Genomic DNA, 24,586 nt, shown 5'->3' with positions numbered 1-24,586 from the left:
TTCAACCTACACACCAAACGCTGACACAAGTAAAGCCATTCTTTGTAAAAAAAAAAATACAAGTGTATGAGAAAATAACCCCACATCCAAGGACGTCACTTTGCATTGAAAAGTGGTGGGTCTGTGGCTAAAAAAGGTCCGAGAGGGGTGTGATGAAAGACTTTGGTCACGAGAACAAGACAAGATATTTTCACACTGTTTTGAAGATATATATATAATATGAGTGTATATATGAGCATTAAACACTTAAATTCCTGCATTCTGGAGACATTTTTAGAACCAATTCATGTCTTTATTTATATGAAGGGAAAGACAAAAAATTCAGGTGGCAGGAGACAATTCAAAATATAAAACTATCATGAAATATAATACAGTGATCAGTAGCTTTTCAATACACATTTGTTTCTTCTAGATTTAAATTAGCCAAAAATGGCCAAAAATGCTATCACGATAAAAACCTTTCATAATAATAATAATTATCACAATAAATGTCAAATCATTATTTCTTTCAAGTTTAAAAGCTGATTTTTGCTCCTGAGTGAAAGTTGAAGAAACCAGATGGTTTATTATGTGGTTAAACTTTTCTTTATGGTCAGAACGGGACAAACACTTGATTCCAAACTGCAGATCATTGAACATCCAACATTCAAAACTATTATGATAAAATCTTTTTCAACAAATATGATTAATAAATCTTTTTTCAGTCCCCTTTCCTCAACAAAATTATTATTCTAATATAAAAAATAAGTGCTAATTTGTTCTTGATTCAAAATAATTTAATCAAACATTTATTGACGATATATTGAACATTTATTATATTGTTATTGATTGATAGATTTATTATATTGTTATTGCCTTAATTTAAATTGCATGTTTTCTTTTTGTGCAAATACACCTTTCTCAAAGCAATTTCATTTGTTGGTTAGTTTCAGTCTGTCTCATTGCTTTGCTCAGTTTCCTATTTTAATTATAATTATTATGTTTCCTTTTCTTTCTATCTCTTTATCTTCCCTTCTTTCATCCAATCAATTCTCCCCTTCTACCTATAGATTGTATTGCTCCCCTATCTCTTTCCTCTCACCCTGTCTTATTCTCTCTTTTTCTACTTTCCTATCTATTCGCATCCCATTAGTTCTCTCTGTTATCTGCTCCACTCTCCTATGCCCTCGTTCTTTATTCCTATCCTTCTGTTTATCCTCTCCCTCCTTCTCTTCCTCCTGTCTCCTCTAATACCCCTCCGTACATCTACATTCTCATTTATCTTCTTCCCTCTGTCTGTATCTTCTCTTCCTTTTTCTCTTTCGCCCATCCTCCTTTCTGCTTCACTTCTTCTGAACCGCCTCTCCTTTCTCTTCTTCTTCTGACTCTCCCTGTAGCATGTTTCCTTCAAAGAGCTCATGTCAGTTAGCTTCGTGACTTAGCTAGCAGGCTAACAGACAGCTATGTGCTTGCATCTTTAGACAGGTTTAGCATGGCGCGGTCAGCTAGCCTCAGGCTAACTCAGGCTAACTGTTTTCCTAGAGGCACAGCTACTTTGAGTTGGAAGACTTCTTCACACGAACACACACACAGGGTATTGTCATAGCTGTGTCATTCAGAGTCTGTCAGCGTCCCGCTCTCAGCGTGGACAGTCAACACAGATACTAGTCCTTTCTGACATGTCACACAACACTGCATTAAATGGTACCGGCAGCAAGATTCAAACAGACGATGAGACACCACAGCGTCTCTTTTTGCAGCAGGTGGCTCAACCACAACTATACAGCACAGTGATTTAAAAGCGATAGAAGAGAGAAACAGGTTGGTTGTTGTTTTAGGAGCTGATTTACTGAACCGATGACAAATTAATCAGAGCCATTACATTACATTTATTGATCTAGCTGACGCTTTTATCCAATTGCTATATATGTCAGAGGTCGCACGCCTCTGGAGCAACTAGGGGTTAAGTGTCTTGCTCAGGGACACATTGGTGGATGTCTCACAGTGGGAGTTGAACCCAGATCTCTGACACCAAAGGTATGCGTCTTATCCACTGTTCCATCACCACCCCAGACCCACAACAATTTAAAATTTGGCAGACATTTAAATAAAATTATGATATAAATGAGATCAAACTTCACACTTTAGCACTTAAGTACTAGTGCTAACTAGAGTCTAAACTGACACAATAGGGACCGGGAGATCCTGACTTTCAGTTCCTACTATGGGTTAAGCTCCAAAAATGCTGGATCCTCGATTTAACATAATGCCACTCAGTAGCATCCTTCATTAAACCCCAGCTGTCTTGTATATTGCAAATGCTTGAGAGCTTCACAGAGCTTCAGTTTGTAACATATAAATATGTGTATAAAATATACATAAATGTGTAGTCTTCAAGACCAAGCCAAGACGCAACCCTGCTGACAAAATTCCTCCAGAGACACAGAAAACATTACACAGCTGTTTTCATAGGCTGAGTAGTACTCAATATGAGAAGTAAACTCATCTCAATGGGTAAACCACCTTTAATTAGTCTCTAAACAACTGTCATGTTATCAATAGTGATCAAAATTATGTAATTAAAATACTTAACAAAATAATGAAATATAGAATATCAAAGTCTTATAGCATGAAATGTAAAATCTTAACTACTTTTCTCTGGTCACTGGTTACTATTGGTGTCCAACCAGAGGTGCTATTTTCCTACAGGTGTGCTAAACAAATAGCCAATCAGAGGGAGTTCTGACAAATGTTTCTCTTAAACTCCATCAATTTTGCTAACTCACTAAGTACGACGTGAATGGCAAGAATGACAATAAATACAACTATCCCTTTATTCATCACATTAATGCAAACTCTGGTGATGAACAACAACATGCTAGGGAGAAAGAGGCACTAAGACATTTATTCTATCTATTTCAAATACAGTGAGGCAGACAAAAAAAAAAAAAAGAGTGTCTAATTATATCGGACTGCGAGCAATGTTTTTTATGTTTTAAGATTTCTGGAAAAACACTACGAACTTGAAGCAAAATTAAGGCTTCAATTAAGGCTAATCACCCAGGAATTAAGATCAGTTAATGTCTCCTTTGCAGTAAAAATTAGATCAAAACTATACTAATGAGTTAGAAAAAACTGACATGATGGTTAATGATGGTTTTAGTCAACTTAAACTTTATTAAAAAAAAAAAAAACAGTGGACAAAAACTAACAAGGACATTTGACACAGGACTAAGACTACATTTTAAAAAGGCTGAAAAACACTAACTGGCAGGTGAGCAGATCACTAGCTAGCTTACCTGAAAGCTTGTTTACTTAGCTCCCTTATAATGCTCAGCATCGTTTAGTCAAATAAAAAAGGTTTTGGTCTTCCCCTGCTCAGGTCCCATCCACACTACTCCGTTTTAGTTTACAAACAGAGAATTCAAATCTCAGTCCACACCAGCGTTTTAGCTGCGAGTTCATCTCAGTCTATGTTAAAATGACTGAAAACACACATCCGGTGCCTTTTCAGGTACACTGGGCATGCGCGTGCCGGTGTAAACATGAAACAGATGGTCTATTATAGTTACAGAAGATTTGGTGAAAGAATAAAGAAATGCTTTTTTTTTTTGCATGCACCAATAACAAGCTGGGACTGTTGGTCTGGCGGAAAACAGACTGGGAGTCATTGCAAGCGTGAGTGTCTGCGTCATCATTTCAAAAGTCGTCCGTTTTGGCCCGTCTTCACTAAAACTCCCTCCGGAGTTATCGAAATGCAAAACGGGGTCGGCAGCGTTTCCAAACTTCTCCGTTTTAGGTCTTCGTTTTTGCCGTTTTAGTCTGGACGGGTTGTGCAAACGTAGCAAAAGGTCTCCGTTTTAATTTGAAAACGCAGTACTGTGGATGGGGCCTCAGGCTTTACCCAACAAAAAAGAAATCTTCTGCCTCCAGAGCAGCTTTACCTCTGAGAAAAATATTTGCAGAACTAAAGACTCAACCTGCTGTTTATTTGGCTTCTGTCTCACTGATGAGACGGCAACCAAATGAAGCCAAATCTGTTTCCATCTTTTATTCTATTTACATTTCCAGCTCAAAACAATCAGCAGTTTGAAAAAAATACTCTGGGTTCTTAGTTTTCCTCAGACAGACTCAGATGAATGTTATAGTGGCCGTTGAAGGTTGTACGTGACAAGCCGGCATGTTAGATGAGTGGCAGGAAAATAAAGAGACAGTGATCGCTACGCCTCTCCCTCTGTGACAAAACAAAAGCTTTTCACACTCTCTGAGCTAATCTAAACCTCAGGCTACAGAAAGCCCAGGGATATTTATCTTGAAACTGTTTCCCTGTTCACACTTGTAGATATTAAACAAAGGCCTTTACTAAGATCTGGGCCAGTTGCGGCTCTTATCCCAGGGCTGATGCATGATGGTAGTGTGAAAAGCCCTGAGAAAAGGTTAAGTTTCTGGCCAAACTGACCCTGGACCAAATAGGAAAATTCAGCTCTCTGTTAGAGATTTTAAATCCTGTAAAAGGACAAAATCAGAGCCACAGCAGGGATTTTTAAATACTTAGGTCAGGTCACTGAAGTCTTAAGGCCTTCAGCATAATGCCACCTCCCCCAAGAACTTTTTGACCAGCCACAAAAACTTACATTTTTAATTTATTTAACTGCAGAATAATATTTTCAGAAGTTTTAATCAGACCTCACACAGCCCTCTCTGGAGAACTTAAGGTTTATACTACTTTTTTCACATATGCAGCCGAGCTCCCCAACACCTGGAGTGGAGTTCCCTTTTGAACTTGAATTTTTTATCCAGAAAAGGTTCCCTTGAATCTCTGTACTGTAGAGTGTATCCTCAATGAAAATCAGGGTGTCCCGGGTAAAAGGTTTTGTCAGACTACATAACCAATGTGCATTTTACATACATTGTGATTTATGTTAAAACGTCACCTTGAAAAGAAAAAAAAACTGGGTCATTACTCATTTCACTAATTTCACCTGCTGTTCAATGTTTTATATGTCTGTTAATATAGTTTTGAATCACCAAAGGCCGTTTATAAACGCTGTTGCAAATTGCATTTGTAAACACAGCTCTATGCGCCCGCACGTGTGCGTGAACGCCATCCTATATATATATATATATATATATATATATATATATACACACACAACACCAGTGTTGTAATGTATGGAAAACTTTCCCCCCTTTATAGAATACAAAATTTCTGAAATCTGAAAGTGACAGGTTTGGTGTGTAATTTCTGAGGATCTATCAACAGAAATGCAATATAAAGATCCATAACTATGTTTTCCGTGGTGTGTAATACCTTACATAATTAACCATTATGTTTTTATTACGTTAGAATGAGCCATTTATATCTACATAACCGCGGGCACCCCCTTCCATGGACGTCGCCAAGTTGCATCGTCATGTTTCAACAGTAGCTGTAAACGGACAAACAGGCTACAGAGTGCGTTTCGTCACTATGTTCTTCTTGTTCTACTTGCGGTAGAATTCAGGCAGTGCAGACACTCATCACTATGTTCAATACGTACGTAAGAAGAAGAAGCAGTAATAAAATACTGCAGGGGTCTGCAAATAGATTTTGCATCGTAGCAATATTTTCAACCATTGGAAGGTTGATGAGGATATAAGCCTTAATAGTGACATGTATTGACAGCGTGTTTAGTTACCTCAGTCAGTAAGGTGCAGGACTTGCAACCCAAGGGTCAAGAGTTTTATCCCACCTCAGGACATCTTTTTTTCTCTCTCATCAACAAATGGATTCTGCAGCGAATGTTTCTCAGATCACTGCATGTGCTGCAGTGTTTGTGTTTCGGTGTTTGATCGACATCCATCAACCTACGGACGCTTTTGCATTTCTGACGGCTCTTTCAGAGGTGTGTCGAGCAGGGTGCAGACTTTTTTAATGTCGTTCAGAATTTTCACAACATTTCAACACTTCTGTGAGTGGCCAAGTTACAATAACAAATGGTTTTACTGAATAATTAAGTAAATATAATTTCTTATTATATATACCTAAAGAAATCTCATTTCTTGACTGGCCACTTTCTGCTGTCTCAGAAAAGACACTCTTTGAAAGGTTAGGGGGCAGTGGTAGACTGGAAGAATAGTTGCAATTCACAACTCTCACCACTAGATGGCACTAAATCTTAGACACTGAACCCTTAAGACCAGTGGCAAAAAAAAGTTTTTGTTATACTTAACATTTTTAAATACACGAAATTATCCTTTTCACAATTAACTTGTTTCTTTATTTGTCTTCTAAGTTTGACCTCCTGACAACACAGCCCACAAATGCAACACATTTCAGAATCCGTCAATCAAAACCCTCACATCCTTCAAAAAGCTTCACCCTCAACTGTGAGTCCAGCTCATACACCCACAGCCAACGCCATATTTAAACTTCTGATTTAGTCTGAACATGAAGAAAAAATGCCCACTCACCCTGCGTCGCTGCTGTTCCCACAGATTAAGGCATCCTTGGCTCCCTCCACCTTGTAGAAGTTGTCTAGAGAAAAAGACAAAATTCTTTAGAATTAAATGTCAGGGTGTTTCAGGCAAGTTCAGGTAAACCTTCCTGCTTTTTCCCGTACACCCCAATGTAAGTTGGTGTTCAACTCCCAGCCTGTCTGTCTGTGTTACCGCAGGATCAATAAACTCATCAAGCTCAGCTCGTGTGTTTTGGCTGGTTAGATAATGTCTGAGCAGCAGGCCATAAAACAGAAAAACATTACAGGAGCTACTGTTTGCTGAACATTTATTCAACACTTAAATCTGACCAACAGACATTTTCAAGTACATCAATACACTTAACCATCATCACATGGGGTACTTCAAGTGCTTCTCAACCCCAAACACACATAAGTATCAGGCACAAGTTCAAAAGCTTTTATTGACAGTTCAGAAAACAAGTGCTTCCTAACTTTTGTTGTGGTTTGAGGCTACACTGTTTATCCCTGAGGATTGGTATAAATCTATTTATTGCTACAAAGAGTAGGACTGGTTCCAGAACAGCACCAGAGATGGGTGTATTGAAGTGTTTTACCCAAGGACACAGCCTGCAGATATATGTGACTTTGGGGAATCAAACAATACACGTTCAGATAAACTGGGGACACTTTCAAGAACAACTGTCTTCAAAAGTCAGGTGGCGTGAAGAAAATCAAGTCGTCAGGTTTTAGAGAAATCCATGTTAATACAGATCAAGAAGAGTCCGAGACATCATTAGATCAAACAATGAGATCAAACTAGTCTACAGACTTGGGACGATCAACTAAGATCATCTAAACTAGAGACGACAAGTTTGAACTGTCAAGCCATTTAAAAGTCATCTCAGAAAGTCAAGAGTCCTTAAAGTTTTACAAGAAGTTAAACATGCACTTTAGTTTATCTTGCTCTTTCTTTAAATGGACGTGTTTCATTAATATCGTTTAACTGTGTATAACAAACAAAATCACTTCTCTTAACAACATTAAAACTCAAGACCAAGATCAAAGCATAAACCAAGGTCAAACTCAAGACCAGATCAATCTAGGACCAAGTCCTCCTACACCCATTAAAGGTGACAAGTTTGTAGCTATGCTACTAGCAAATGTTCAATATGGCTACCTTAAAAAAACAGGTGAACAGAGGACACAGAGAATTACAGCAGACAAACCAGTTGAACTGGGCTGATTATATCCTATCTGACCGCTCTTGTTGTGTGTACACACACAGGGTTTGGTCACACCAGCATTTACACCAGCAAACTTTGGATCTACATCAGTTTATTTCAGCAGAAACGCAGTTATCACTGGATTCACTCACAAAGGCAAAGTAAATTAATGTGGCAAACTTTAATAGACCTGGCCAGTCAAAAATGGAGAAAGCTATCATATTGCTTTCTGCTGCTGCACCACCAGACTGCAGAGCAGCTTTTCCCCCCAAGCTATCAGACTTTTAAACTCAAACTCAAATTCATCCTCATGACTGCTCTATTATATACAGTTTATTAATGTTTACCATTTTTATAATTATTCTATATTAATGTATACTGTCTGCTGCATAGCAGAAGGGAGTTACAAACTCAATTTCACATTATAACCTGTTATAATGTGAAATAATAAATCTACCTACCTAACTATACAAGGTGTTTCACACCACCAGAGTTTGCACAATCCTGCACCGCAGAATGAGACTAGAGTTTTTCATTCTAATTTATTTTCCCACAAATGTAAATGTACTGTGACAAATACAGTAGTGACCATGTCAACAAGCTTTCAGCACTAATAACTTCACAAAGGACGTGGTGCCACTTTTTGGTGTGACCGGGCGCTAAAGCAGCTGTTAGAGGAGTCACTGTGAAACAGCTTCTCTGCAATGACGTTATTAACAAAAATATTATCATCACTTCACCATCATGGACAGATCTATGAAAATAAGGAAAGTCTTTAAAATTGCTTTTGAGTCTGATACAGTATGTAGTGACAGGCAGCCACATTTTACTCGTCTAAAAAACTGACTGAAAAACTGTGAAAAACATCACTTCCCATTTGTGAAATGTAACATCAGCACCAAAATTTATTTATTTATTTTTCGTAAAAAGCTGTTCCTCTGTGAGTCAGCCTTACATAATAAAGATGGGGAACCTGACAGATGGAGGATTTCAGTATCAGAAGCTGTGGCACACAAGCAACATTTGAACAGAAACGGTGACCTTAAATGCTGGCTTGACATTTTCATCCATTTGCCTTACGGGAATTCGGGGTACTTATTTTTCATTCAACACACAATTCTGAGCACATCCATTTAACTGTAGTCATTATGACAGATTACATAGCATCCCAATAGAAAAATGGGCATCATATTCTTATCGCACTTCATTAAATGTACTGAGGGAAACAAAAGAAGCTGCTGCACCCAGCGAAACAAAGTTCAAGCACCTTTCAGTAAAACCTCAGCTTGTCAGAGAGAAACAAAACATTTCAACATTTCAAAGTCTACAAAGAAAACCAGAGCTTTGTTCGTCTTCATCTTCTTTCCTTTATTGTTACCGTACACGTGCAAAGTTTTCCCCCTTTGACAAACAAAACAGGTTCTGTGGTGCTTCTGTTTGGCTCTGACCGCCGCTGCACCAAAGGCACTTAAGCTTTTTAGAAGCGCAGCCATTCATTTGTTATCTTGTGCATCTGGGAGACTGCATCCCTGCTCGCCAACAAAAACTTATGAAGTCTGAAGTGCTTTTGTTCACGAGCTCAAAGTAACCATGAAGCCGTTACGCTGCACAGAAATTAGTCACTGAGGCATTTTCTACCCAGACAAAGCAGATCCAAACAGTCTACTTAAAGGAATTACCTGAAACTTCAGGCTTCCACAACCCCCACCCTTCCAAATAAATGCATATTAGCCAATGGACTGACATTTAATGAAGGTTTCTTTCAGAGCAACCCCCGTCTGAGAAGATTTTACAGAGCTGCAGAAATTTGGAAAATTGTCTCTACAGGATATCTAGAAAGTGGGCTCGATTTCATTTTCTTTTTAAAACTCAAGAGCAGCAAATTACTCTGACAAGCCTAAACACACCTCCAGCCTCCCCTTGTGCATTGTCATCTGCAAGAGATACATTTACATGATTAAAGTCTGCAGGTGTGACAGCGAGCTATTGGTCAAAGTGAATTATACTGAGACATATTAATCTGCTCTCTAACGAAGAAAAGATGAATCAAAGATTTATTTATTGTGAAAACATTGTGAGATTCATCCATTTCCATCTCAGAGGCAGAAAGTGCACAAAACCATCAACATAACTTGTGTCATGCTTAACACAGTTCATGGTATGTAGTTTTAAAGTAAAAAAAAGAATAAATCTGTTTACATGGCTCAAATGAATGAAATGCCATTAAAGCTGAATGTGTTTCTGTAAATCTGAGAGGGACCGTCACCAAAAAATCTCAATTTAAAGCCCACTTATGAACGTCAGCTGTGAGGAAGTTCCAGCCCTGGATGAGGACTGTGAGATGTGTTTAAAAGCCCCAGAAAAAGTAAGTGAGTGGACCTTGAATAATTTAATTGTCAAAATGTAAATGCAGTGAAAGTCACTAAAAAGTTGTGCAAAGTATTACAATCCAGAGACAGGAATATTGTAATATAACTAATTACTCTTAAATGAGTAACTAGTAATCTATAATGAATTACATTTTGGAAGTAACTTGCCCAACACTGGCCACCAACAGGACAAAATTTCACTTAAACATAAGAAATTCCAAAACCTAGAGCCAACTAACTTAATATTATTAGATCCAACACACCAGCTGTACCACTAAGGTTGCACGATATTGACAAAATGAGATAGTGATCATAAATATTATTACGATATTAATTTCAATATTCTTAAATATGTGTATAAACACAAGCTAATAGGACCTGTGTCTGATTGTTTTTGGTGTATCTCTGAGCAACTGGCCATTGAAATGTGATCTTTATATAGCGGTTTCAAGCTAACTCTAATTCAAACACAATTTAAGCCACCCAGCAAACGGACGCATCTCTGCACAAAATAAAAAGAAGATGTTGCTTGATATAACGTGATATCGCAATAACAATATTTAGTCAATATATTGTGCACCTCTACGTACCACACAGACCAGGATGTGCCTTAGTTAGACAGTAATTGGCACACATGTTTTGATGTGCATCACATGCTGCACCTCAGCACTGCACCATGCAAAACAGTGACTTCTTTTATCCAACCATCTACTATTTATATATATATATATATATATATGTTTGTTTTTGTGAGGAGCAGAAAGGAACCATAATTTCATTGCATTATAAGGTGACCAGATTTATGAAATGAAAACCGGGGACATTTTTGGTTTGGTGGTCAGTATGTGTTTAAAAAATATAATGTGAAATAAAAAAAGAGGGACAATTTCGGCTATATAATCTGTCAAATATAACTTCTGAATGAAATCAAGAAATTTTGAGGCCGGCATTTTAAGTGTTGTTTTAGCCATTTAAAGGTATTTTAAGAGGTAAAAAAGTTATAGGTGGGTTCTGTCAAATATAACCCTCACAAATACATACCTTTGCTATAACCAAGGACAAAAAGTGATGTTTATTTGCACATTATGTCTGTTTGATCCAGATAAAAGCAGCTGTAGTCGTAAATAGAGTCGGGTTGGCTTTATCATGCTGAGGACGACAATCAGTTTTCACCGCATATGATTAACACACAGTTAAAAACGGGGATATTTCCGGGGACAGCTCCAGATGGGGACAGCCCACCAAAACTGGGGACTGTCCCCGGAAAACGGGGATGTCAGGTCATCCTATTTAATTATACCCTGTGTTGTAAGATGATAAATAATTCTGCCTTGTACCTTAAGAGTAGGTCATTTGAGAACGTTCTCATCTCAGGACGTCCAATACCAACGCTCAGAAAAAGTGACAAAACGTAGTTATTTGATGCCAAAGGTAGACGCACCCGATGCGTCTCCATGAGACGCTCTCGGGCGTCTCGTACAGACCAGAAGTACTAGCTACGTTTGTTTTAAAGGTCTGCCAAATCTCAAGTTTATAGCCAGGTGTAAGCAGGGCCATAATCTGCATGTAAACATGCTGATGATGAACTGAAGAATAAATCATTGTCATTGCTTCCTGATTAAAACTACTATCAGCTCCATCTACTGCTCACCAAAAGGGGAAATGCTCTGAACACGATGTCTGTTGATATTAAATTATTGAACCCTCCAACCAGAACCGCCAGGGACGACTGCTGCCGGCTCTGACCAGACAGAATAAACACGGTATGATGGGAAAAGTTTAGCACGGAGAACATCCACCATTGATCCGCCACTGAGGGCTGTTTTCAGATCAGTCGAACGGGACCTCTCAGGTTTCACAGCAGCTTTTAGAGGTCGATAAGGGAGCCTGCAGGGGACATTTGTTTGATGTGATGGATGGCAAACCAAACTGGAAATGAATAAATAGAAGGTTCATTAGCAAGAAGCATCATGTCCCGACAAACCTTATTACTGTAAGTTCTGGAAATTGCCTTTATTTTAGGCGGTTTCACCCTTTAACAGAAGTCGAAACACTGCTGTAAAGGCTCTACTGTACTTGACTGCTGTGTCTGGTCAGGGCAGGTCTCCTTCTGCTCTCCTGATGGCTACAGTGAAACATAATTTCTTTAAATAGTTACACATCTGGTTTTGGATAATGAGAGTCTGTTTCGCCCTGGTGTCTCTCCTCATTTTGCTCGTGTATGAATCTTCTACGGCTCATAACCTGAGAGAACTAATTGGAAAAAGCCCCTCAGCTGAGAGGTGAAACGTCTTCAAGCATCTTCAACCAGGTCCAGTCGCCCTTGATTTTAACCTTCCTTGGAAAAAATGAAAGGTTTGCCTGTAAATGTGAGGTTGTATAGTGTTTGTGCTTCTGTAGCTTTAAGTTCATGCGCAGGGATGAAAATCAAAGACAGTGGGGGTACTGTCATGATCTGTCTGTCTGACATCTGAGGAATTACAAAAGATTGAAGCCATGTTCCTAGATGTCAAACTGGTAGAAGAAGAATAGAATGAAATAGTATTATTATTCTGCAGATGAATTCAAGACGTTACGATTACAACTACATCAGCCTCTCGGTCACGAGACTAAAGGACATCCGACAATAGACAAAAAAAGTGTTTTTGGTTAGAAAAGCTACTTGATTTATTAAAATTTGAAGAAAATCTTCATTTGCATGCTGCCTCAAAGAAAAGCAATATATAAAGTGATGTTTTACATGTGTGTCTGTGTGTGTTTACATTGTGTCCTCTGTGTAATGAGCTCTTTATATATAAAAGCTGTATTGTTTTTACATATTTAGTCATTTGCACACTTTATATTACTTATTTGTATATCTAGATTTTTGTTTAAATTTTGATGTCATGTCTGTTTTATTATTTGGGAATGTACCATCAGGATTGCACTCAGTTTTGTTGGACTCTGTGCAGTGACAATAAAGGAATCTGAATCTGCACCTAAATGTTTAGTAAAGAAATGAGAATCCGAAAGTAAAAACAAAACACAAGAAAAAAGAAAACTGACACAATAAAGCGGAAAAGAGAATAAAGAAAAGACACACAAGAGAAAAGAAAAGGCTCACGGGACACAAGATTTAGAAGGAATTGAGAATTAAAGATCTAAAAAGAAAAGAAAAAGAAGAAATGAGAAGATAGAAAAAACAACCATGCGAGACAAAACACAAGAGCTAAAAAGCAGTTCAGTGTTTTGGTTACATAAAGAAAAAAAGGTGCCGCAGAGCTTAGGTTTCATCTGACAGCAGCGTTAAGTGTTTCCTTAACCCTGACCTCGACCGGCGTGTGTGTGTGTGGGCTGCATGTATGCGCTTATATATACTGTATATGACATACATTATGTTTCCTGGTCAACATGCCTGACATGTCAAATAGTGTATATACCAACTGACCTCACATGACCTCTGTGTGTGTGTGTGTGTGTCACATCTTGTATATGCTATGCTCCTGGTTAACTGCCCAGCTGAACTGCTTGTACACACATCACACCCCTGACAGTGTGTGTGTGTCTTTATTGACGTCACTTGTAACCACGGTGCCAACGTGGCATTGTCCAGTTCATTTAGGAAACACCAGTCACGACTGCAGCATGAACCACACACACACACACGCACACGCCTCTCTACAGAACATACTAGAAGCTTTTCTTGTTCTGCTGCCACCGTCTTGTCTTCAGTGCATCAAGTTACAGGACCAGGAACAGATTTTTTCTTTAATACAGAGGTCATTAATCCAAATTCTCACAGTATTTAAGTAATATATGAATTATAATTTTATCTTATTCATTCTTTTAATGGTTAAATTGAATTTCAGTGAATGTTATATCTTCGTATGATGATCGGAAACATTTTATTACTAAAAAGAGTCAAACGTAAATATGTTGATTCAGAAAAAATCTGAATCAGCCTTTAAAAGCCTTCTCCTTAGGTTTATATTCCCACCAGCAACAACAGGACATCCCTTCAGTATCTTCAGTGACTCTGACACTTGCTGTAACTGTGAAGTTTACTCTTATCATTCATACAGTAGACCAGATCAAATCAGATCACAAAGATAGATCAGTGGTTTCCTGAGTGGGCGATTAGCAATATGTTTCTGTTGCGCTTATCAGAATAATTGATGATAATGGATAAAGACCGACGAGTTGACTTTTCCGTCATCGACAAAGCTTGAGACCGAACCTGAGCCGCTAAAAACACCTAAAATCAGACAGGACAATTAAAGCTACTGTACTTTTGAGTTTCACACCAGAACACCTGATTTGCAGGGAAACTCTCTCAGATTTAGACCCAGTAACAATTTTAAAGTCGAAGGGAGCATGTTTGTGTGAGAGCTCACATACATGATCCAAAACAGCCGTAATGTGCACACATTAATACGATTTTTTAGATAGAAGGTATAACCCAAAAGAGACCTGGATAACTGAGTGGATCCATGAAGAGATCTACAACAACATTCTTACAAATCTTTACTCTATCACAACGGATATCCATCATAACCATGTTTATGTAACTTTCGCCCTGAGTTCTGTATTTGAGGCACCAAAGCCTGGTCAACAAGTTTAGATTGAAATGTGAAGTTTGAGCTGGGAGGCTGACCAAAGGTGTGGGTTTGAGCAACAATGTCAACCAAGTCACTGACGGTGGGAACGTAGGGGTTAATTATTTATTAATGATGTAAGCGATCCACCCTCTATCTTCAACTTAAATGTAGCTCTGATTTCAACAAAGCAAGACTGAGCTTTTCATCTCACACACCTGAACAAATCCTAATCAAATCTGTAAAAAAATTCAAAATTATGTCCATCCAGGCTTTAAAAAGTACCAAAAGTGATGCCATTGTCAACTCATCATGTCAGTAACAGTTTAAAGTTTGACTCTCACCTTCGTCGTTGATGAAGTCCTTCAGGGAGGCCCAGGTCTTGTTGTTGCAGAAAAAGGAGGTGTTGGCCGGCAGGCTGCCGTTGACGCAGTGCTCCGGGCTGCGGACACATTTTTGCCGCAGGTTTCCCATGAAGAGCTGCAGTCCGATGAGTGCAAAGACGCTCAGACAGAAGACGGTGAGGATCATCACGTCAGCGAGCTTCTTCACTGACTGGATCAGAGCGCCAACGATGGTCTTCAGGCCTGCCAGACCGCCGGGGATGCAAGGACGCAGACGGGATAAATATTTAGGGAGATGTTATTGTGGCCATGAACCCTCGATTAGACCGATTTCAGAAAGAGCTAGCTCAAAATCATTCTTTGACTAAATAAAATATTCTATTTTAAAATTGAATGAAAACAAATGGTTTAAATAAAAGGTTCACATATGTTGAACTACTTTAATCAATGGAGCAGGGACCTAAAGATGGCAGCCTACTTAAGTCAAATCAAATCTATCAAATCTTCTAGCCTCTTCCCAATATGCAAAATCCAAAATATTTCACTCCAAATCCAAACGGAGTCACAAACGTTGGAAGAAGCTTAAAAACAGCAGTATTTCTTCAGTTTTTGTTTTACAGGAATGTCTTGTCAATGCCCTTTGAGTCAGTCCTAAGGGCAGCCATCTTTCTGTACCATAGTTACTTGAAAATAAAGAACAAAATTCTGCTGTTAGGTGAAAATCTCTGTGGATAAGCGATTCGTCAGGGTAATAATAAACCATCACGGTACATTGTAAAAGTGAATTTGTCACATTTCTTGGAAATTTAAGGTTTTCATCTGACAGCAGCTTTTTTGGTTTAAATGTTGTCACTGTGAAGAAAAGTCACCGTCGTCATCACCAACAAAATGCCAAAGCAAATCAGTCCACAAATTCCCCATTAACATCCAGATAAAAACACAACACACACACACGAACATGAACATGAACATGAACAGATGGTTAAAACAGCAGGAACAAAACGCACTCAGAACACAAAGGGTGTAGACAAGCTGACTGTCCACGGCCAATCCAACCAAATCCAAGAAACATCCAAGTTTCTTCTCATACTTTTTTGATCTCTTGAAAGCACTTTTTCGTTCATTAGAAACAGACACTAAACAATTACAGTGTGCATCCAAAATGCATAATGGCTACAAGAATCAACATTGTTCTTGTTAGCATGGAAGTGTCTGTAAGCTAATGAATGAATAGTGTGATTATATTTAGGCTACAGTTATGGCATGCTTTTGACACGTTGCTTCTACTGTGGTGTAGTTATAACATGAGTCAGACATTGTTATAACAAGGCCACTACTATGGCATGACTGCGATGTAATCACGTTTTAAAGCTCTGCATGCTAACATGCACAGTGGAAACATACAGAGGCTAGCCAGCAACAGATTTAGTTCTACATTTTGAAATGAAATATTTGTCTCACTGTGGAAGAAAAAGGATTGGTCTTTAAAAGTTAAAATCGAAGATATAAATGTGTATTTAAACCACAGGACTAAATCCCTTTCAAATTGATTTATAGCTCTTCTAATACAGGGGCAAATAAACAGATCTACATGTAGGATTGGGATCCATTTTGGACCATGTTCCTGATTGGGAAAAGTCAAACCTTTCGTTAGCAATGTAATTATTAATAATAATTACTCATTAGTAAGGTCCCTAGTTGTAGTCAGCACAGTACTATCACCGGCTGAAGTGACAAACATCACCAGCGGCAGATTATCTCAGCTGTAGCTAATTCATTCTGAAAGTAACTTGATAAAAGGCCAGGATTAAACTTGGCTGTTGTCTGTAAATGGGTGTTTGTACTTGGCCAAGATTGTTTGTTAAGAGAAAGAAGCACCACTCTGTAAGACCACCCTGCGATAATGAGTGGGCTGTGTGTTTTTGCCAGCAGGCTTTCATGAATCTGCATATAAATAACACAACTTTTTAGACCATTAGAAATATCGTGCAGTGCACACGCCAAAGTCCGATTTTCTGTACAAGTAATACGCCAAAACCAGGCTGTACTGTTATTGTGCGGCGTGTCCATTGTACATACAAATATCAAAGAGAAAAAAATTTCAAACTTTCACACAGGAGACAGATGTTCATGTTCAGAGTGAAAACAATAATCAATGTTGATTTCTTTTAACTTAACGTTAAGTTATGCAACATATTTCACTTACTTTTTCCTAAACCTAACCAAACTGAGCCTCACTGGTGAGGTTATGATTTTTCAAGGTTATACGTGGTATTTTGACACATCTGCTCTCCACAGAAGTTAATGGGACGTATTAGCATTTCCAACACATTCTCACTCCCAACTCATCACATATAGACGCTTGGTCAAGGCCTCTTGGCTTCGCTTTTTAACACCCTGGGTACTTCTTTAGCGTTGTTTTTGGACGTGTAGGGCCAAGTTAGCAACAATAAATATGCAACGTCCAACTAGACTGTCAAAATAAAACTAGTGGTCAATGTGAAACGTCGCAAGATCATCGTTAATATGCAACTTACTTTAATACAAACATTCAATGCTGATTTTTTGTTTCACACGGGAAACGAATACCAGTCTCCTGGCCCACTCGTCCACCCCAACCACCTCCTTACTTGGACATCTCTGTTAAATATCCCACACCTACCTTTAATGTTCATAAATGACCCTACAGGGCTTCCCACAGTGTGTTGGACCATGACGCTAAGGGACTCCCCACTGCTTTGCAAACGGACGCCAATAGCCCTTGACCATGCGTACATTAGATTACATTCTTCATTGTCCTTTTCAGGAACTTTGTTTCCACTATCTATACCTACATCTATACGACATCAACATACCTAACAGGATACATTTTATACACAAATTGACACCAAACCAAACATACGTTTTACTTAGCGAGTACTTTTTTTGAGGAGTGCTATGGCAGAGGAGATAAATCTCCTGCTATAGCGAGTCTGTTTCCAGGCCAGGGATCTACTGTATATCTACGACCTGATGGTAGCAGAGTGAAGAATGTGTTCAGAGAATGACTGATTTATGTATTATTATGTGTGCTTTCCGTAAAAAAAAAAAAAAGACGTGTTGGGCGTTATAATGCATTGGTGTATCACCTGCACACAAAACTGGACTTTGGGATGTGCACTACATGCAATTTGAGTGTATATGAGACCGAGTTGGTCTTTGCAGTCCAACAAGAGTGGCGACTCCTCTGTATAGAAACGATCTAGCCCGTCACTTAACATAAAAGTCACAATCTCCCAGTTTAACTTTCATACTGTAATAATTTATCAACTTTAATGGACTTAATGGTAAAACAGGCCCATATTTTCAAATATGAATGGTTAACATACACACTTGTGAATTTAGCTGCAATGGCTTTCGTTAAGCATCACTCGTGTATCATTGCTTCACTCTTGGTTTGTTGCTGTTTGCTGTCTGCTGTCCACTCACCACCAATTATCAAGGAGACTTCATTGCTTCTTTCTGCATACTACCTACACATATATGTACTTTATCAAAGTTTATTTAAAATAAAAGATAGTATAATTTCAGTAGGTAGTATGCAGAATGAGATTTCAAACGCAGCCACTTCCAGCAGAGGCCGGCCGGGAGGGCTGTGTTTGATATTCCCTCCCCTGCGTTCGCTTCCTCACCTGGGATGACAGAGATGGTTTTGAGCGCTCGCAGCACCCTGAACGTCCTTAAGGCTGACACATTACCCAGGTCCACAAACTCAGTCACATATCTGCAACAAGCCGGGAGACAGAAGCACAAGAACAGACACACACAGAAGGGTATGACCACACTGAGCAACAGCGAGCCGACACAGAGGGATAGTAAAAATGGAGATACTGAGAGAGACAGAGAGATACAGTAGAGACAGGCCAGGTCGGACGGCAACGGTAGAGGTTCACGCCTGGGAAAAGTAGACTATGGGAAATCAGATGGTCAAAGCTGCTCACATGGAAACAAACTGGAGACGAACTCAACACTTTTTCAGATCTTCAGGTCTTGAAGAAGAGCTAATAATAACTAATGTGATATTGTTATGATAGGTGTCAACTCATAAATATATTTTTGAGTTTAAGTTAGATCTGCAATTAATGTTTATTTTGATTATCAACTACGCTGCTAAATTGTGCTGTTAATATTTCTCAGGTTCAAGTTCAGCTGTATTTTTTTGTTATTTCAAACATGAAAAATCTCAATTAGTCTCAATTAATCCATTTATTCTTTGGTCCAATGTCGTAAAATAGTGAAAAATGCCATCACAAGTTCACAGTGCCAGAGTTGATGTCTGTAGCTAAGTTTAGCTTTGTTCCAAAACCTAAAGACATTATGTCTAGTTTAAGAATAAGATAATAAGAAAATATCCACATCTGAGAATTGCAAACCAGTAAATTTTTGGCATTTATGCTTAAAAAAAAATTCAATTGTTGCTAATTAATTTTCTGTCAATCAACGAATCAATTAGCTTTAGAGCAAATGATACCAGCATGGCCATTTTTACGCAATTAATTGCTAAAATATACTGCTAGTCCAGATTCATAGCATTGACGATAACTGGAAAATAGAGGAAAAAAACCAAACAGGAAATGTCAAACTTAACTGCCGTGTTTTTGCAAATCAAACAGTTAGCATGCTTTATGCTAATTCTAAAGCAACTGTTTCCTTTATTAGCTAACATTAACATTTAGCTTAATGCTACGGAACACTCGCTAATTACTTGCATACTTCCACAACCTATCTGGTTAGCAAATACAGTAATGTTACACTTATTTCTCAAAAATTAATATGTGCAATATGCCTCACGGCCGATGTGCTAAAAGGTAGGGTTAGCTTCCCTTGTTTTGCTGCAACGTAGCAAACAGTGGCGTTTTATACGGACGCTGAAGGGTACCTTTAGCATAAAATCCTTACGCTTTGTTTATAAGGTATAGAATAAATATTAAACAAAGTTCCTGTAATGTTAGAAAACAGCTGTTTTAGTACGTTATGTCAGTAAATATGCATAAACAGTATTTCTTAGTAGCCAATATTAACTGTAGGCTATTGATTAGGAAACATCTCTATTGCTTTTCAGGGTTAATTTAATCCAACAAATCAATCAAGTTATTATCTTATCTTTTAAGGTTTTTCCAACTGGTTTGAAAAGTGTAGTCTAGTTAATCTGTCAGTATTAACAACAACTGTTGTTTGCTCATCATCAATTTTGCCTGAAATGTGCTAATTAGCCAAGTTATGTTACACATTTACGTTATATACGAGCCACAAAGGCACTTTGAAGGTGTTTAAAATCTCCAGTTAAGGATCATGTGTTCAGCTTTTACCTATCTGACTTTTCCTTCTTCACTGTGTCATCAGTTCAGATCAGGTGATTACACCGCTGACCCCTGTTTGGGCAGAGAGTGGGAAGTGGGCTGGGGGCTGGTGCTGCAAGACACGGCAGACATGGGACGAACAAGAGAGGACGTTCATGACGACGTTACGATGGCGAGTGGGTTTTTTTTCTGTCCCTTTTCGCCCCCTGGTGCTGGTGAGGCCTTACCTGGGATGACTGAGATAGTTTTCAGGGCTCTCAGCACTCTAAAGGTTCTCAGCGCCTGCAGGTTCCCTACTTTGATAAACTCTGTTAACAGCCTGTAGGGTGCAGTGTGGTGGTTGTCAACATACAACAAAAGAAGAAAAACATAGGAAAGTCTGAAAATACTGTGATGATGATTTCAAAGTGCAACCCTAATTTGGTGCACCAACAGTGCACCAAAACCTGCTGTGAACTGTTTTCAGTTTTAAATCACCAACAGAGAGGTTGCGGCTAATTTGGGGGTGACATTTTCTACTATAATACAATCAGGTAATGCATTTTTACAGATTTGGAAATTAACAAGATGATATAATATCTGAAACCTAACCTATGTTAGAAGTTAATATTGTGATGAATATTTGCATATATACACTGAACAAAATTATAAATGCAACACTTTTGTTAATGCCCCCATTCATCATGAGCTAAACTTAAAGATTTAAGACTCTATTTACACAAAAGCCTATTTCTCTCAATATTGTTCACAAATCTGTCAAAATCCATGGTAGTGAGCACTTCTCCTTTGCCGAGATAATCCATCTACTTCACAGGTGTGGCATATCAAGATGCTGATCAGACAGCATGGGTATTGCACAGGTGTGCCTCAGGCTGGCCACAATAAAAGGCCACTCCAGAAAGTCTTAGATCTTTGAGTTCAGCTCATGATGAATGGGGGGAAAAAAACAAAAGTTTTGCGTTTATAATTTTGTTCATATATATATGTCCAAATTTATTTAGCTTTTCAACATCTTAATTATATAAGCAACTAAGTCAATCATAATGAAGGCATCATATATTTGTCATTGTCATGGCAAATATATCAGTCCACTCAAACATGTCATATTGTCAATAGATAAGTAAGAAGAAATTGCAGCACAAGAAGGCCACAAATACTTCAATGATAATTTGAGATTGCCCCATTCCCGTCTTCCTAAATTGTTTCGGTACAAATCATTGCGAGGCTACAGGCAACCCTTTTTCCCAAAAATTATGTTTATTTATTTATGTTTTCCAGTCAAAGAAAGAGCTCCATTCTTGCAGGGCTGTTAAAGACAGTACCATTAGGGATAACGCCAAGCCTGTTGTCATGTCTGGACTGTATATTTTAATTAAATTTACCATGATCGCTGGAAATCCTCCACAAATACAATGACCTTGCCATTGGCAGTGTGACAATTAAGGAAATTGGTTTTGTTGCAAAAAGAACATGAAAACAACTTAATACAAATATAAACTGTACATTTAAGATCCAACTGTGAGGGAATATCACTGCATTTCATTGCTTCAAAATTACTTAAAGGTATGCTCCTCACAAATGTATATGTTTGTGTGTACATAAATGAACATGAAAATGTTGAACTGCAGATGTACAATAGTATGGTACAGATTATTTTATTTAAGATAACCCTGTTCAGGCACCTTCTATGTTAATTGGAAAATCTGTTAAATTCAAACTTGGTTGAAACCAAAAAGAAACCTATAAGAAAAAGTAATAATTTCCATCAATAGCGTATGAAGAGCTTGCTGTGAAGGTCCCATTTCTCTCCCCTTTAGACTGAATCGGGTGAGGCAGGAAGGGTGCCAAACGACGGCGGCCATTTTGGGACCCCGGTTAGATTGAGTCATCTGATCCCGAGCTGCTAACGGCCCTCCATTACGGCTCATATTTCACCGCCGTTGACTGGCAGGCTGATTGAATTACAGTGTGGGGGGGGGGGTGCAGCAGCCATAACAGGCCGTTTAGATGCAGGTCGAGATGACCAGTAGATAGAACCAGTGACGGCAGAGACACTTTACACCGGAGAGGCCAAAGGATCGCTTCTGCCCTGGCGGTAATGTGTCCATAGCGTGTTACATATTAATACTGTATGTTATCCATGTTTTAATGGGTCAGTTGGTTACAAACCTTTTTGTCTTTTTGTTACTTGGCTTTAAATGAAGTCACTGATTCATTTTATCCTGAAAAAAGGTGATGCGGCCGGTTATTGGCTTCCCCACTTTGGCCTTCCCACCAATTTAAGATAAAAACAAACATTTTGCGGTGTTTATTTCTGAAAACCACCTTTCTAGATGAGGCTTCGCACTGTTTTAGGGGTGACATGCAGGTTTTGAATAGGTTAAAAGATAAAATGTGTGGCTGGCAAATAGTTATCCTGTAGAAACTTCAACTTAAAAATAATCAAATTTATTTAAACTCAAACTTTTGCTCTTTGGCAAAGTTTTCCAGCTGCTGGACCTCCATACAATTTAAAAAGGAAAAAATGGATAATAATCTATATGCAACATCTAAATATGTGATTTAAATTTTTCAGATATCCTTTGAGATGTTGTATGTGGGAGCAAACCAATTTGGGTCAGTTGTCTAAATTACTGTTAGGAACCATAGGGAAACACCACTGTGACTCCTTCCACCTCCTTCATAGAGCAAAACCTCAGTTTGCTTTGTTATGGTGCGTTCACACTAAATATACAACCCGTTCTCATCCAAGGGTGTCACATTGTACGTGTGGGGCTCGCTGATCAAGAATAAATATGATGTGAAACATCGCAATTAGGTTAGGTTTAGGCACCAAAACTTACATGACTTAAGTTACGTAACTCTACTTACGTAGCTTCACTAAAAGGAATCAATGTTGGCATTTTCTTTCACATGGGAAACGAACACCGGTCTCCTGGGTAAAAGTCCAGTATTTTTCCCACCCGTCCTACCCAACCATCGCCTTACTCAGACTTTTCTGTTAATTATACTTTTAGCGTTGATCAATGGCGCTAAATGTGCCATGTAAGTTGGTACCAGACTTTGAAAGATGTGACAAAGCGTAGGTATTTGACCCTCTGGGAATGAGAGCAGGCTGGAATGTGCATTATTCACACATATTAAATTGCTGGATTGTCTTTGTTTGCTGGAATCAGTCAGTGTACCAACTGCACAACCATAGCTAGCTGCAACATATGCATAAATCAGGTGTGTTATCTTATTTCGGTCTCATACTAATTTTCTTGTATCCAAATCTCCATGAATTAAACTTAAACTGGGAAACTGGGCCACCACTAAAAATTTGCTTTGCATTAAATCTGACAACACCATCAGGGAAATGGAAGAGTAAGAGTTGATGACAGTCAATGTTCTGCTTGATTAGAGTCTCATGTCTTTATGGTAATATTTTTTAATTAACCTAGAGGAGATTTATTGGCGATTTTATTAAGCTAAGAAGATATAAAATGTTGCACCTTTAATGCTGTGAAAATGGCTGACAAGTCTGCTGCTGCTGGTCTGGTGATGGCAGCCATTAACATGTCATTACACCAGCAATATCAGTAATACAGGGGTGGGCCGAGTGTGTGTGTGTGTGTGTGTGTGTGTGTGTGTATGTGTGTATGTGTGTGTGTGTGTGTGTGTATGTGTGTGTGTGTGTGTGCAGGGGAGGGTGATGGACTTTGTTACCATGGGAATCCTGACTCAATGGGATGGGAGGAGAGCATCAATCAGACCTTTAGTGTGTGTGTGTGTGTGTGTGTCTGTGTGTGTGTGTGTCCATTTACCAACCATCACTCTGGTTTTAATAAAGCTCGGGCAACAGAGGGGTGATGTGTCAGGGGCGGAGTGTGTGTGTATATGTGTTTGCAGATATGTCCATACAAACTATCATGGTATTGATAGTGCATGTGTTTTTGTGTATATGACCACACATTCACATGTTCTCCATCCTCAGTGTGTATGTGTGTGTGTGTGTGTGTGTGTGTGTATGGTATGGGGGGGGTGTGACTTATGTGTTCCTGTCCTGCTAAAGATCCATCTGACCACAGGACGTTCAAGGACACACGCCTACTGACTGGTGTGTGTGTCACTGCGAGGCCAAACGAGAGATCAACACTTTTTCACCAAACGACAGACAGAGTTTATGAAAGTCTGTTTTGAGGTAAACCTGTAGCCTTTATTTGTGTAAATTTAATATATTCAAGACAAATGTTGATTTTATTTGCAAAAAAATTTAGAGCGACCCCCACAAGAAGGAGTACATTTTGATTAATTAGTCACTTGCATGCTAAATATA

The 24,586-nt window shown here is 38.6% G+C and overlaps 2 protein-coding genes across 3 annotated transcripts in view; both read right to left on the bottom strand.

Moving 5' to 3' along the window:
- The window catches only part of LOC119893815 (NACHT, LRR and PYD domains-containing protein 12-like), a 636,326-nt gene that overhangs the window by 201,989 nt on the left and 409,751 nt on the right, over window positions 1–24,586 (bottom strand). The gene's annotated exons all lie outside the window — the stretch shown is intronic.
- Window positions 1–24,586, bottom strand: part of LOC119896424 (sodium channel protein type 4 subunit alpha-like) — a 212,026-nt gene that overhangs the window by 118,692 nt on the left and 68,748 nt on the right. Inside the window, 3 exon segments of the mRNA XM_038709856.1 lie at window positions 6,433–6,496; window positions 14,930–15,172; window positions 18,601–18,692. Of these exon segments, the coding sequence (XP_038565784.1) occupies window positions 6,433–6,496; window positions 14,930–15,172; window positions 18,601–18,692 (399 nt within the window).

This window comes from Micropterus salmoides, unplaced genomic scaffold (genome assembly GCF_014851395.1).
Source record: "Micropterus salmoides isolate LMB-PRFRI ecotype aquatic unplaced genomic scaffold, ASM1485139v1 Ms_hic_scaffold_1, whole genome shotgun sequence".
Classification (NCBI taxonomy): Eukaryota; Metazoa; Chordata; class Actinopteri; order Centrarchiformes; family Centrarchidae; genus Micropterus; species Micropterus salmoides.
This window is presented reverse-complemented; position numbering and strand designations above follow the sequence as displayed.